An 11,999-nucleotide genomic window follows, 5' to 3' on the forward strand; every position below is an offset into this window, starting at 1 on the left:
CAACACCTCCTCCACCTCCATAGTGCTTAGCGAAGCTCTGCCGGAGTACTGCAGCTCCACCAACACCACGCCGTCGTGCTGCTGCTGGTGCCATCTCCCTCAACCTCTCCTCCCTTCCTTGCTGGATCAAGAAGGAGGAGATGTGGCTGTTCCGTACGTGTGTTGAACGCGGAGGTGCCGTCCGTTCGGCGCAGGTCATCGGTGATTTGGATCACGTCGAGTACGACTACATCATCACCTTGCAAGCTTCCGCACGCGATCTACAAGTGGTATGTAGATGCAAACTCTCTCCCTAGACTCGTTGCTTAGATGAACTCATAGATGGATCTTGGTGAAACCGTAGGAAAAATTTTAATTTTCTGCAACGTTCCCCAACACCATGGACACCAGTATCCCTCTCCTCTTCCTGCGCCCTACCTCTCCTTCCTCAGTCTCTACCTCTCTCTCTTTTTCTCTGTTCCAGGAGATCTGCAGCCGACGCCGCAGGTCCTGCCCGTTCGCTGCCGGTCACCTCGCCTCGCTGTTCGATCTCACCGCTGGATATGCACGACTCCGCCGCCCTGTGCCGTCCTCGTCGGGCACCATCATGGCGGCGCGAACACTGTATGCAGTGGCTACAATCGGCGGTGGATTCAACAGCGCGGTGGGCACTAGCGAGTAGCGACCCAGCGGGCAGCGGCTGTGCTGGCCGCTGTCTGCCGTCGAGGTGTAACGGCTCGGGCCCAGACTCCGAGTTCGTCATGGCGCTCCGCGCGACTTCCCTTGCACCGGCTGACTCATGCATGCATCTACAATCTAACTAGCTAATTCCTCCCTTTGACTGCTATTTTCTCTGGTTGTACTGTTCCACAGCTTAGGGATCATCTACACAATCCATCGTCTCATGCATGCACAATTTAATTAATTTGTCTACTGACTGCAGTTTATGAATTGCTTCACAAATCATTTATAGAGATGATTTCAGACTTAGAAGTGTTGAGGTCATGATGCTCTAAATAGTTTTGAAATTGTATTCACGACATCATGATGCTCTAAATGAAATAAAAATTTGATGGATTCAAGAAGAAAAAGGTCAGGTATGTTTAGTATGCACTACAGTAGAAATTTCACTCGTGGTCATCTTGGGATACTTGTACATGCTTGGTGTTACAATAATTCTACTAATTAATTCCATGAAAGTGCTGAAATTTGCTCAGTGAACAAGAAACCCACTGGGTAACATATTTGGACGCCATACAAGTGGATCTGCATTTTTTCATCAAGGTGTTGTCTCATCTTTTAATTTGCATCGTCGCTCTTGAATAATTAGTTTTCATAGAGATTTATCTTTGATCTGAACATTTTGAACTTTCTTTTTGCATAACCTTGATAAAAGGATTGACAACAAATAATCAGAGAAGACTAGCCAACGAGATGAGGAGAGGAAAGAAGTGAAAAGAGACAAAATACAGTATGATATATCAATTTAGAAGTCGTAGCAATGCACATCTTTCTAAATATATATCTTTATGTGATTGGTCACAAGTTGTAGTTGGTAGTGGTAGTAGTATATATTCACTATAATTGTTTGTACGAAATCACATTAAAAAAATCACACATAAATCACAACAATTGCGTGCAAAAACACATAATCTTACCATATTTCATAGGGTGCTATCATTTTTCATGTTTGTAGTTGTATGAGAATATTAAATGTATTATTAACATGATTATTAAATGTATGAGAATATTAACATGATTAATATTGAACTCTTAAAGTTAACATGATTAATATTGAACTCTTACCATATTTTCATATGTCACTTGATATGTATGAGAATATTAAATGTATTATTAACATGATTAATATTGAACTCTTAAAATTAATGTGGCCCCGTTGCAACGCACGGGCGTTCTTCTAGTTTTACATAATATTTCACATTGAACATGGCAAAAGTGTGTGTTTGTATAAAAAAAAGTTTCACATGACAAATACTGTGATCATGGCAATTGTACAAAGATTCGTACTGGACACATGGCAAATTTGTAGTGGGATGAACTTGCCATGACAGAAAAACATGCCAATTTTAAATCTTTACGGTGCCAATTTAACTTGTCTAAAGCAAGCCCCTATAGCAATGCAATTTCAGAACAACCATGACTTTGAGGGGGTACAGAGAGGTAATTTTCTCCACACATGCTCTGTTTGTACAAAAAGAAACAAGCTAGAATGAAGCTAGTGGCCACAGGATTGTAGGCATGTGTATGAAAAATGTTGACATGGCAAAATGTATGAAAAATGTCGACCATGCTATAGCAGTGAGGAGGAAACGCGGTGCTTCGTTCGCTCGGTTCAATCACTGCGCGAACGATTCCAAATGACCCCGTGGCACCAGCCTTGCGCCGAGATCCGTACTATTTGATCGGATGGTAAGAAGAGTGTTGGCTCTGAATCGCTAGAAAACCGATGTTGGTTCTTTAGTCTTTAGGGACCTTTTCCCTTCGTTCTGATGCAGAGGCCGGGGTAACCCCCTTTTCGAAGAAAAAAAGGAAACTTTTCCCAACAAGTTAGGGTAAATAAAAATATTCTTTGGAATTAGGTCTAATGAAGTGGGAGCATAGAGAAACGCATATCTACTCCATCGTACAAATCAAACACCTCCACACAAAAGATAATGTCAAACAAAGATAACACGGTCATGATCACTAGCATGACCACAATTAAGATTCCAAATTTTTTTACAGGTGCAGTTAACTCAACTGTGGCAGTACTCCCTCGAGTTAACACACTGCACTTCCGTCATCAAAGATCGCATCAATTACAGTTTGTAGGCACTTGCTAACAAAAAAGATGATCAATTATTGTTCTCCTCTTCTCTTCCATGTCCCCTTCCGCCGTGGCCGTGGGAGGAGCTGCCACTTCCCCGGGGTAAAAATGGACCGGGAGACTCCGCGCTCCCCGCCTGTATAAATACACAGACCCACTACCCAGCAACCGCAAGCCCAGCCGAGCCCAGCCCGACGGCTTTCCGGCGGTTTTCGCGGCGGCTGGTTGCTCATCCGTGGGCGGTTTCCGGCGGAATTTGTGTTCTCCTCTCCTGCTTCTCCTCGGCCACCTACCTCGGCAAGCATTCCCCTTGTCCGGAACCGCCCTGCTCGTCTTCCACCTCGCGCCCCGTTCGATCTCAGAACGAGACTCTGGTCCCTGACGGAGCCTAGATCGAGGCAAATGCGTTGGGAGCGGCGGCGGCCATTGTAGTTCGATCCGTCCGTCCGAGAACGTTGCTTTCTGGTGAGCTTTTGGCCCGTCTCTGATTATTCTTTAAAGCTACAGAACAAAAGCTCGCGCGGCAGTTGCCGTCTTTTCCATGGTTGGTCATGGCCTGCCTCTGCCTGCTCCACAGGTGCTCCGTCCGTCCGAGGCGATGCTGCGGAACAGATCGAGGAGAGCGGTTGGCGCCGGAGGCGGGGGCGGAGGTCTCATGCCTCAACCTGAGCCCCTCGCCGGCGCCACTGCTCAGTCTTCTTCTTCCCCGAGGCCGTACATGGCGCTGCCGCAGGCCGGGTTCTTGGACGGCGCGGAGCAGGGGCCCTCCTCCTCCATGAGCCCCACCTCCATTCTCGAGACCAAGCAGTTCTGCTGCTCCGCGCTGCCGCCCTTCCTCTCGGAGAGAAGCCTCAGGAAGGCGCAGATGGAGACGGCCGCTCTGGGTCCGGAGCCGGCCGGCGCCGGCGGCCTCGCCGACGTGCTCCGGGAGCACGGCAACGCCAAGGCCGGCGGCCGCAAGGTGGTGTTCGGGTCGCAGCTCAGGATCCAGGTCCCGTCCGGCAGGGCCGCGGAGCTGGTGTCCTCCCCGATAGAGTTCGGCGTCAAGAACCGGGACGCCGTCCTGTCCCCGGCCAGGAGGTTCCTGCCGGAGGTCGTCAGCTCGCCCACCGCCCGGGTGTTCGCCGCCGGCGTCGCCCCGGGGGAAATGGCCATGTCGGAGGACTACACGTGCGTCATCTCCCGCGGCCCCAACCCGAGGACCCGGCACATCTTCGACGACTGCATAGTCGAGAGCTGCGGGGATGTGCTCGTGGACAACGGACCGGGCACCGCCGCCGTGCCGGCGAGCGGTTTCTTGAGCTCTTGCCATGCATGCCGCAGGCAACTTGCAGGGCATGCCAATGATACCTTCATCCATCGGTGAGTTTCCTTTCTGTATGTATGCAGATCTCTTTAAAAAATTATTACTCGCCATTTTAATAATTTTCTTGTACCAAATATATGGTTTGTAGACACTGCGTATATGTTGATGATTGATTGATGTCGCTGTTTCTGCCGGTTGCTCTGCTTATATATGCGAATGGTCTGTCCATGATAAATACAGTATAAGATGATCTGAAAGCTTGGAGGCATGAATTTTGACAACATGCATGATGAACTTATACTGCAGGTACTGAAACAACACAATTTACATAAAAAAGAATGTGCATTCACAACATGGAGCAGAATGTAATTTCTGAATATACTGTCACAACTAGTAGTATGCATCAGATGCAGAGTAGATAGAAGGCAGGGGAGGGATAAAATTATGCACTGACATCAAATTCTCAGTTTTTAGTTACTGCCAGTATTTGACATGAGTGCTTCATCATTGCAAGTTTTATGTGTGTAATCATCAACTCGCTGATTGTTGATATATAGTATCAACATAATTCATCTGCAGTATACTTCATCAAGATCATGGCAGTTCTATATGTTATTAGGGATCTTTGAGGATGGGTCTGATTCTTCTTCATTATTGGAGCTTAATTAGTAGAGTAGGCCTTGTTTGGTGGGAACAAAATATGTCCTTGTGAGGGAGTTGTTTTGATTCCAGATCGCTTTCACGTAGAAAACCATGCAAAACAATCTCATTATCCTACTGTTGGGGCCCTACCCCGGGGGATTATGTTAACAACTAATTCCTACTACTCCGTCCCATAATGTAAGACGTTTTTTAACGCTATATAAGACGGAGGGAGTAGCTAGGGATAAACTATTTGGCATCCTAAACCAGGTCCATGTCCCAAGCCTACTCCTGAGTCCTGACCATGACCCGGACCAGCTATCATCATCATCCACAAATACAAAAAATACAAGGCAGGGGAGGGATAAAATTGTGCATTGACATCAAGTTCTGGTTTTTATTTACCGCAATTTGACATGGAGTGCTTCGTCATTGCAAGTTTTATCCATGTAATCATCAACTCACTGATTGTTTTCGAAAAGGAGGAATACCCCCGGCTCTCCGTCAAGCGAAGCAGATAGTACATCTTCAGTATATATACTTCATCAAGATTATGGCAGTTCTATACTATGCCAATAATATATCTTCGTCGATGGGTCTGATTCTTCTTCATTATTGGAGCTTGTATAGTAGAGTAGGCCTCGTTTGGTGCGGACAAAATAAAATGTTTCCTTCCGCATCGCTTTCGCGTAGAAAACTATGCAAAAAGAAGCTCATTATCCTAATGTTGGGTCCCCTGGGGGATTATGTTAACAACATCCTAGGGATTAAACTATTTGGCCTCCTAATTGATGATGTTGCTAAATGCTAAACGAGGTCCCTGTCCCAAGCCTACTCCTGACCATGACCCGAAGCAGCTATTATCGTCATCGCAAATACAAAAAAAGAATCGCATAGTAGTATATGCTTGCTAGTTTGACAGCCTTATGCCAAAAGATTATACTGAGTTGAGTTTGGTTCGATAGGAAAGGGATCTGTGCCATGTCTTTGTTCATGGATTGAAGTGATAAACTCAAACCTGGAGATGCGCTCAAAAACTTTTAGCCGGCCTCACGATTTCAGATGCTATCTTCTCGATCAGAGCAGTTTTATTCGTGCCTCTGCTTTGCACAAAGAGCATAACATGAACATCAATTGCCCCCAAAAGCTCTGCTTTTTTTTAAATAACTCATCAGTTGGATATTATTGGCACATTTCTGTGATATAATTGGTCCTTTTTTCTTTCTTTCTTCATCAGGGGTGGCAAAGCATTCTGCAGCGACGAGTGCCGGTACCAGGAAATGCTTTTCGACGAAGCGGTGGACAACCTGCGCTAGCTAGCTAAACGGGCGAGTGACGGTGCGTTTCACAAGAGTGTTTCAGTGGAGGAGAAGGCATGCATGATGGCCCTGAATAACCGAGATGAGATTTATTGTTTTCCATTTTTAGTTTCTTCTTGACTTTGCAAGACTGGATGATGTTTTTTGGTCATGGAGAACAGAATGATTTTTAGTCTTTTGCCGCGGATTAAAAGAACTTTGCCCCCTGAATCACTGAAAGATGTTGTTCGACGTTCTAGTTAAATGGAATGAAATTTGATGCCAGTGTTCTTCTACCCTGCCCTGTATGCTGCAAGTTAAATTCTGGCCATTAGAGGTGACATGGAGCCATTTGTCCCACAATGCACTCTGAAAGAAACTGTGTTCATTAAACTACTGGAAAGCAAAATCATCCACAGCATGGCTCTTTTGACAGATCCACTCTGATCAAAACAAAACACCAGTTAGTACTCGTCAATCATCAAATTTTCTGGGTTTTTTTTTTCAATCACCATCAAACACTTTGCTTTGCTTGCTTATTCATCAAAAGGGAGGATGGAACTGAAACCAACTGCACCCTGTTCAGTGATTCAAGGGGGCCAAAAGTAGCCATCTTGAAAAAGATTCATAGGTTTGTGTGGTTTGCCATGGCCCATCACTCGTACTAAAACAAAATGCAGCAGCCCGGACCGGCATAATGAGAGCTCAACTGCTCCTAATCATCACGCTGTTTGTGTAAAAAATTGGGTGGGTGCAGTGCAGGTGCTGGACCAAACATGATTATGAGTTACGATTGTCATGCCATCATTCATGGGTGAGTGAGTTCTGCTTGTACTGTTGCCTGTTGGGTATCGATCTTTTCTTTGTCTTTTGGTTGCTGTTACTGCATTATTGGTGCTGGTACTGCTTTTGACCCCTGAGGAATCATGGGCAAGGGGTTAATCTGAGCTTTTTTGACCCCTGGTAGGTTTATTAACCTGGCAGGTCACTGCATCTGATTGTTCATATGCTAGTTCTAGTGACTTTCCATTTTCCATGTTTCGACACAGTTTATCAGTCTATCGAACCTAGCTAGGTTATGGACTTTGAAGTTTGAACCACTATTTTCTTAACGGTCTTATATTTAAATCACTAAAGTAGTGATTGAAACGATCTTATTTTTAGATCACTAAAATAGTGATCTAAACAAACAAGAGGAATGCCTCGGTACACCCCCCCTCACAAAGCGTATAAAGGGTAATTTAGACTTTTGACAAATCATATCCAGTTTTGTACGTAGGAGGACCTCCTCTACGCTGGAATACGGCACAGGCACAGGCACAGACAAATCATATCCAGTTTTTCACAAAGTAATTTTTTTTAAACCCAAACATTTTCAAAATCTGTGAACATATTTTTTTAAACACAAACCTTTTGTGAACAACGTTTCAGACCCTCAAACTTTGTTTTAGAAAAATAAGAGCACAATTGAAAGTGAGAACATTTCTTGAAACTACAAAAAAAAATTTAAAATACGAACATTTTCTTGTAAGAGGAACAAAACTGAAAACATGGACATTTTCTGAAACTATGAACAATTATTTCAAAATGCGAACATTTTATGAATTCCTTGTAATGTTTTTGTATTTTCAAATTGCTCATAATGTCAAAACACAAACATTTTTACAAAGAGCTAACAAAATTTTGAACCCGAACATTTTTCTTTTAACATTTTAGGAAAGTCACTATTAAATTTGGAATTTCAAGAAAACTACGAATAAAAATTTGTAACAATTTTTTTCAATTTGCTCGATTTTTTTGTATTCGTGTAGAAAAATCACCATGTTCAACGTAGGGTGTCGGGGTAGGTCAGAAGGCTCCGTTTGGGAGCATGTTTTTTCTCGACATCCGTCCAATGACCTAATTTTTTTCACTGGCAACAGTTCAGGGCACCATGCCAAGGTTTTTTGGTTTTCTACAAATTTTACATTTTCTGAAGCTTTCTTTGTCAAAAAAGGGTGATAAATTGCCGAACGTGTCGCAACTTGCATACGGTGTCGAAAATCGTTCAAACTTGGCATGGATTCCTACCATGGGTAGGCCCACCTGCTTGCAAAAGTTGGGTTATTGCAAGCGTATCTAAAAATAGACATCCATTAAATGGCCCCAGTTATTCCCATGGCCTTGTATGGCCAATTCAAGACACCATGGCAAGTTGTTTTGGTTTTCAATAATTTTTGCATTTTCTAGAGTTTTCTCGGTAAAAAAAGAAAATAAATGCTCGGACATGTGGCAACTTGCATACACTGTCGAAAATAGTTCAAACTTGACATAGATGCCTACCATGTGCATGCTCAACTTCTTGGAAAAGTTGTGGTCATTTGAAGGATATCTAAAAATAGACCATGTTCAAATGAGTGTATTCAGGTAGGTCAGAAAGCTCCGCCTGAGAGCGCGTTGTGTTTCGACATCCATGAAATTGCCCCAGTTTTTTATATGACCTTGTATGGCCAACTAAATGCACCATGCCAACTTTTTTTTGTTTTTTTGATGAATTTTGCGTTTTCTGGAGTTTTCTCAGCCAAAAAAGGTCGATAAATGGTCGGACGTGTCGCGACTTGTATACGATGTCAGAAATCATTCAAACTTGACATGGATGTCTACCATGGGCATGCTCACCTACTTAGAAAAGTTGTGGTTATTTCAAGAATGTCCAAAACTAGACCATGTTCAATAAAGGGTGTTCGGTTGCCAGAAGGCTCTCTTTGAGAGCACGTTGTTTTCTTCACATCCTTGAAATGGCCCCAATTTTTTCATGGCCTTGTATGACCAATTCAAGACACCATGCCAAGTTGTTTGGATTTTCAACAAGTTCTGCATTTTCTGGAGTTTTTCCGATGAAAAAAGACCGATAAATAATCGTGCATGTCGCAAGTTGCATGCGGTGTCAAAAATCATTCAAACCTATCACTGGTGCCTACCATGGGCAATGCCCACCTTCCTGCAAAAGTTGGGGTCATTTCAAGAATATCTAAAACTAGACCATGTTCAATGAAGGGTGTTCGGTTGCTAGAAGGATTCATCAATTTAGAAAAAAAAATTATTCATCTTGAGAAATCATTCATCTTGAATAAAGATTCATCAATTTAGAAAAAAAGAAATCTCTACTCAACTTTTGCAAGAAATGAATAAAGAGTCATCTTGAATCATGCTCGGAAAAAGAAATCATGCATCTTAAAAATCATCTACTCTAAAAAAGAAATCATTCATCTCGAGAAAGATTCATCAATATTAAAAAAAAGGTTCATTGATTTTTTTTAAAGGAAACTGAAAAAGTTTGTACATTCAAAAGAAAAAGTAAAACAAAAAGGAAAATAAAACTAAAAAGAAAAAAAGGGAAATGAAAACCGAAAAAAATGTTTGAAAAACTAAGAAAAAAAGGAAATCAGAAACAGGAAAGAGCAAGGAAGAAAAGGACAAGACAGAACTACCTAAACACAAGTGCTCAAGTCGCCGGTTGGTTATCACGTCGAATTTTGTACAAGGGAAAGATGGGCCGGCCCAGCTCACTATACATCGTATACAGGAGATGAATGATTTCTAATATATGACCATCGTGCCCTTACTTATGAAGAGGTATCGATTAATCTGGGCCGTTCACGTGTTTGGGGGGTGAGGGGGGAGGGTGTACCGAAGCAGAAGTGAACAAACTTATATTTCTTTACTGAGGTAGTACTTGGGAGCGGAATCATGGGCAAGCTTAAGCTTTTGAAACCTGACTGATAGGTTTCTCTCTCACAGTCAAATTCATGCGTTCCACACAAGTCCTCTAATCCTACAATAATAATATATGAAAAATCCCTTAGAAAATGCTAAAGTTGAAGACTGAAGCAAAGCCATGGGAATATCTTCTCTGCTGCTGATGGAATTCCTTCAGCAAACACTACATGCTGGCAATCATCAGGGCTTCAGATTTAAACTTGTTATTAACAGTGGAGGTTTACACGGCACGAAGTGGCGAGCGAGCGAAACAGCGGGCGCGATCACGCGAGCGGAGGACGAGGGTCGGAGGACAAGAAGCTGTACACCGCCGCGTCCCTGGCCTCGCCGTCGCCGGCGCCGGGGCGGACGATGTAGCTGCGCAGCACCCCTTCCCTCTGGAACCCGGCCTTCTCCAGCGCCCTCTGCGACCTCGCGTTCCCGACGTCCGTCACCGCCTCCAGCCTCCCCAGCCCCGGCAGCTCCTCGAACACCCTCCCCACCACCTGCGCGCGCCAAGAACACAGCAAGTCAGTCACTCGACGCGCGAGGCCGAACCGGAGCTCCGCCCGGGTTACCAGCTAACGGAGTTACCATCCTGATGGCGGCGGAGGCGATGCCGCGGCCCCAGTGGCGGTGCGCCAGCGCGTAGCCGAGGTTGGCCCGGTGGCCGCCGTCGTCCGGGTAGGGCCACACGGACACCTGCCCCACGGGGCGCCCCGCCACGCAGACGGCGCGGAACCACGGGTGGCCGAGCACGGTGTCCCTGATCTGCGCCACGGCCTGCTCCCTCGTCGCGCACAGGGGGCGCTTCAGGTGGCGCATCACGCGCTCGTCCGACGCCCACGCCATGAAGTCGTCCACGTCCGCCAGGCCCAGCGGCCGGAGCGACACCGCCGGGCCCTCCTCCTCCGGTCGCCGCCGCCGCTGCTGATGCCGCGCGTCGCCGTCAGGGTCCATCGCTCCCCGCCCGCCTCTGCTCGTGTAGTTTGATTGTAGTCTTTGGCGATTGAGAGTTCAACGTTTTATCGTCTTGCTTTTCGATACCTGCTCATTATTCAATTCAAATGGTTCTTTCACTTGTAAATTTTGGCATGGCCCTCTCGTCGCGGTCCGAGACGACGAGAGGCTGAACATGACCATGTCCCTGGGCCGGCCCTTGAGCACGAGGTAGCGCCGGAGCACGCCCTCCCTCACGAACCCGGCCTTCTCCAGCACGCGCTGCGACGCCGGGTTCTCCACGTCGGCCACCGCCTCCAGCCGCGCCAGCCACGGCCACTCCGCGAACGCCGCCGACGCGGCCATCCGCACCGCGCGCGTCGCGATGCCGCGGCCCCAGAAGCCGTGCGCGACGCGGTAGCCCAGGGACGCCCTCGACGACGACGAGCCCTCCTCCCCCGCGGGCTTGACCGAGATGGAGCCCACCACCACGGTGCCGACGCAGATGGCGCGGTACCACGGATGCGGGAGGACGTGGTCGAGGATGTAGCGGCGGGCCTCGTCGACGCGCGCGTAGGCCTCGCGGCGCTGGAAGAGCACCACGCGCGGGTCCGACGCCCACGCGAAGAGCGCCTCCGCATCGGCCTCGGTGAACTCGCGCAGGGTGACCTCCGTCTCCGGCGCCGGCTCCCGTCGCTGTTGCTCCATGCTTCCTCTCGCTTTGTGGCGTGTACGTATTATTTATGTGTGGATGAGCCGGCGATCTTGACCGGACAAAGAAGCTACTCGCCGTGGTTTTGAATCGACTCCAGACTTCCAGAGTGCTTCAGACTCACAGACAGAGACCAAGGGAAATGCATGCCCCGGTGAATCTTTTTTTAATCAGTCTGACTGATTTTTCATTTGGTCTCGGTTGAATTTTCGGGTCCAATGGTACACTGACACGTGTGAGGTGCTGGTTTCGAGTGGGTCCTCTCCTTCCTCTTCTGTATAAGGCCTCGAGGATTTTTGCAGGAATTTCATAGGATTGGATTTTTGTAAAAAAGATTTCTTTAAAGCCCTTTGGTTTGTATGAATAAAATCATATTTCTATGAAGAAATTCTTCCAATCTTCCACATTTCATAGGAAAATAAATATTAGTCTAGACTTAATGGAAAAAAAATCCTATGAAGTGAATTGTTGAGTAACGTGATTGTATAGGAAACATAGGTTAGACTAGGAAATATTCTGGCTTGCCTTGTACTTCAAGTAGATTATGTACTCCTATAT

At 46.1% G+C, this 11,999-nt stretch overlaps 3 protein-coding genes across 4 annotated transcripts; 1 reads left to right on the forward strand and 2 right to left on the reverse strand.

Annotated features, from left to right (window-relative positions):
- The first annotated feature begins 2,850 nt into the window (after nt 1–2,850).
- LOC119287118 (FCS-Like Zinc finger 8-like) lies at nt 2,851–6,348 on the forward strand. 2 transcript variants are annotated; one of them, XM_037566635.1, is made up of 3 exons: nt 2,851–3,271; nt 3,384–4,168; nt 5,237–5,586. In XM_037566635.1, exons 2-3 carry the CDS (start codon nt 3,405–3,407, stop codon nt 5,331–5,333), a joined length of 861 nt encoding a protein of 286 aa, XP_037422532.1. In that variant the 5' UTR covers nt 2,851–3,271; nt 3,384–3,404; the 3' UTR covers nt 5,334–5,586. The 2 variants fall into 2 exon arrangements, with proteins under 2 accessions (XP_037422532.1, XP_037422530.1); XM_037566633.1 differs by lacking the exons at nt 2,851–3,271; nt 5,237–5,586 and adding an exon at nt 5,992–6,348 and having other exon boundaries at nt 3,348–4,168.
- A 3,443-nt stretch (nt 6,349–9,791) lies between these two features.
- On the reverse strand, nt 9,792–10,775 carry LOC119289274 (uncharacterized N-acetyltransferase p20-like). Its single transcript, XM_037568633.1, has 2 exons — nt 10,385–10,775; nt 9,792–10,296 (listed from the first exon to the last, which is right to left on the reverse strand). The coding sequence occupies exons 1-2, from the start codon at nt 10,748–10,750 to the stop codon at nt 10,075–10,077; spliced, it is 588 nt and encodes a 195-aa protein (XP_037424530.1). The 5' UTR covers nt 10,751–10,775; the 3' UTR covers nt 9,792–10,074.
- Nucleotides 10,776–11,681, reverse strand: LOC119289273 (uncharacterized N-acetyltransferase YoaA-like). Its single transcript, XM_037568632.1, has one exon. It carries the CDS (start codon nt 11,435–11,437, stop codon nt 10,808–10,810), a length of 630 nt encoding a protein of 209 aa, XP_037424529.1. The 5' UTR covers nt 11,438–11,681; the 3' UTR covers nt 10,776–10,807.
- Nucleotides 11,682–11,999: the final 318 nt, after the last annotated feature.

The sequence above is a fragment of the Triticum dicoccoides genome, chromosome 4A (genome assembly GCF_002162155.2).
Source record: "Triticum dicoccoides isolate Atlit2015 ecotype Zavitan chromosome 4A, WEW_v2.0, whole genome shotgun sequence".
NCBI lineage: Eukaryota > Viridiplantae > Streptophyta > Magnoliopsida > Poales > Poaceae > Triticum > Triticum dicoccoides.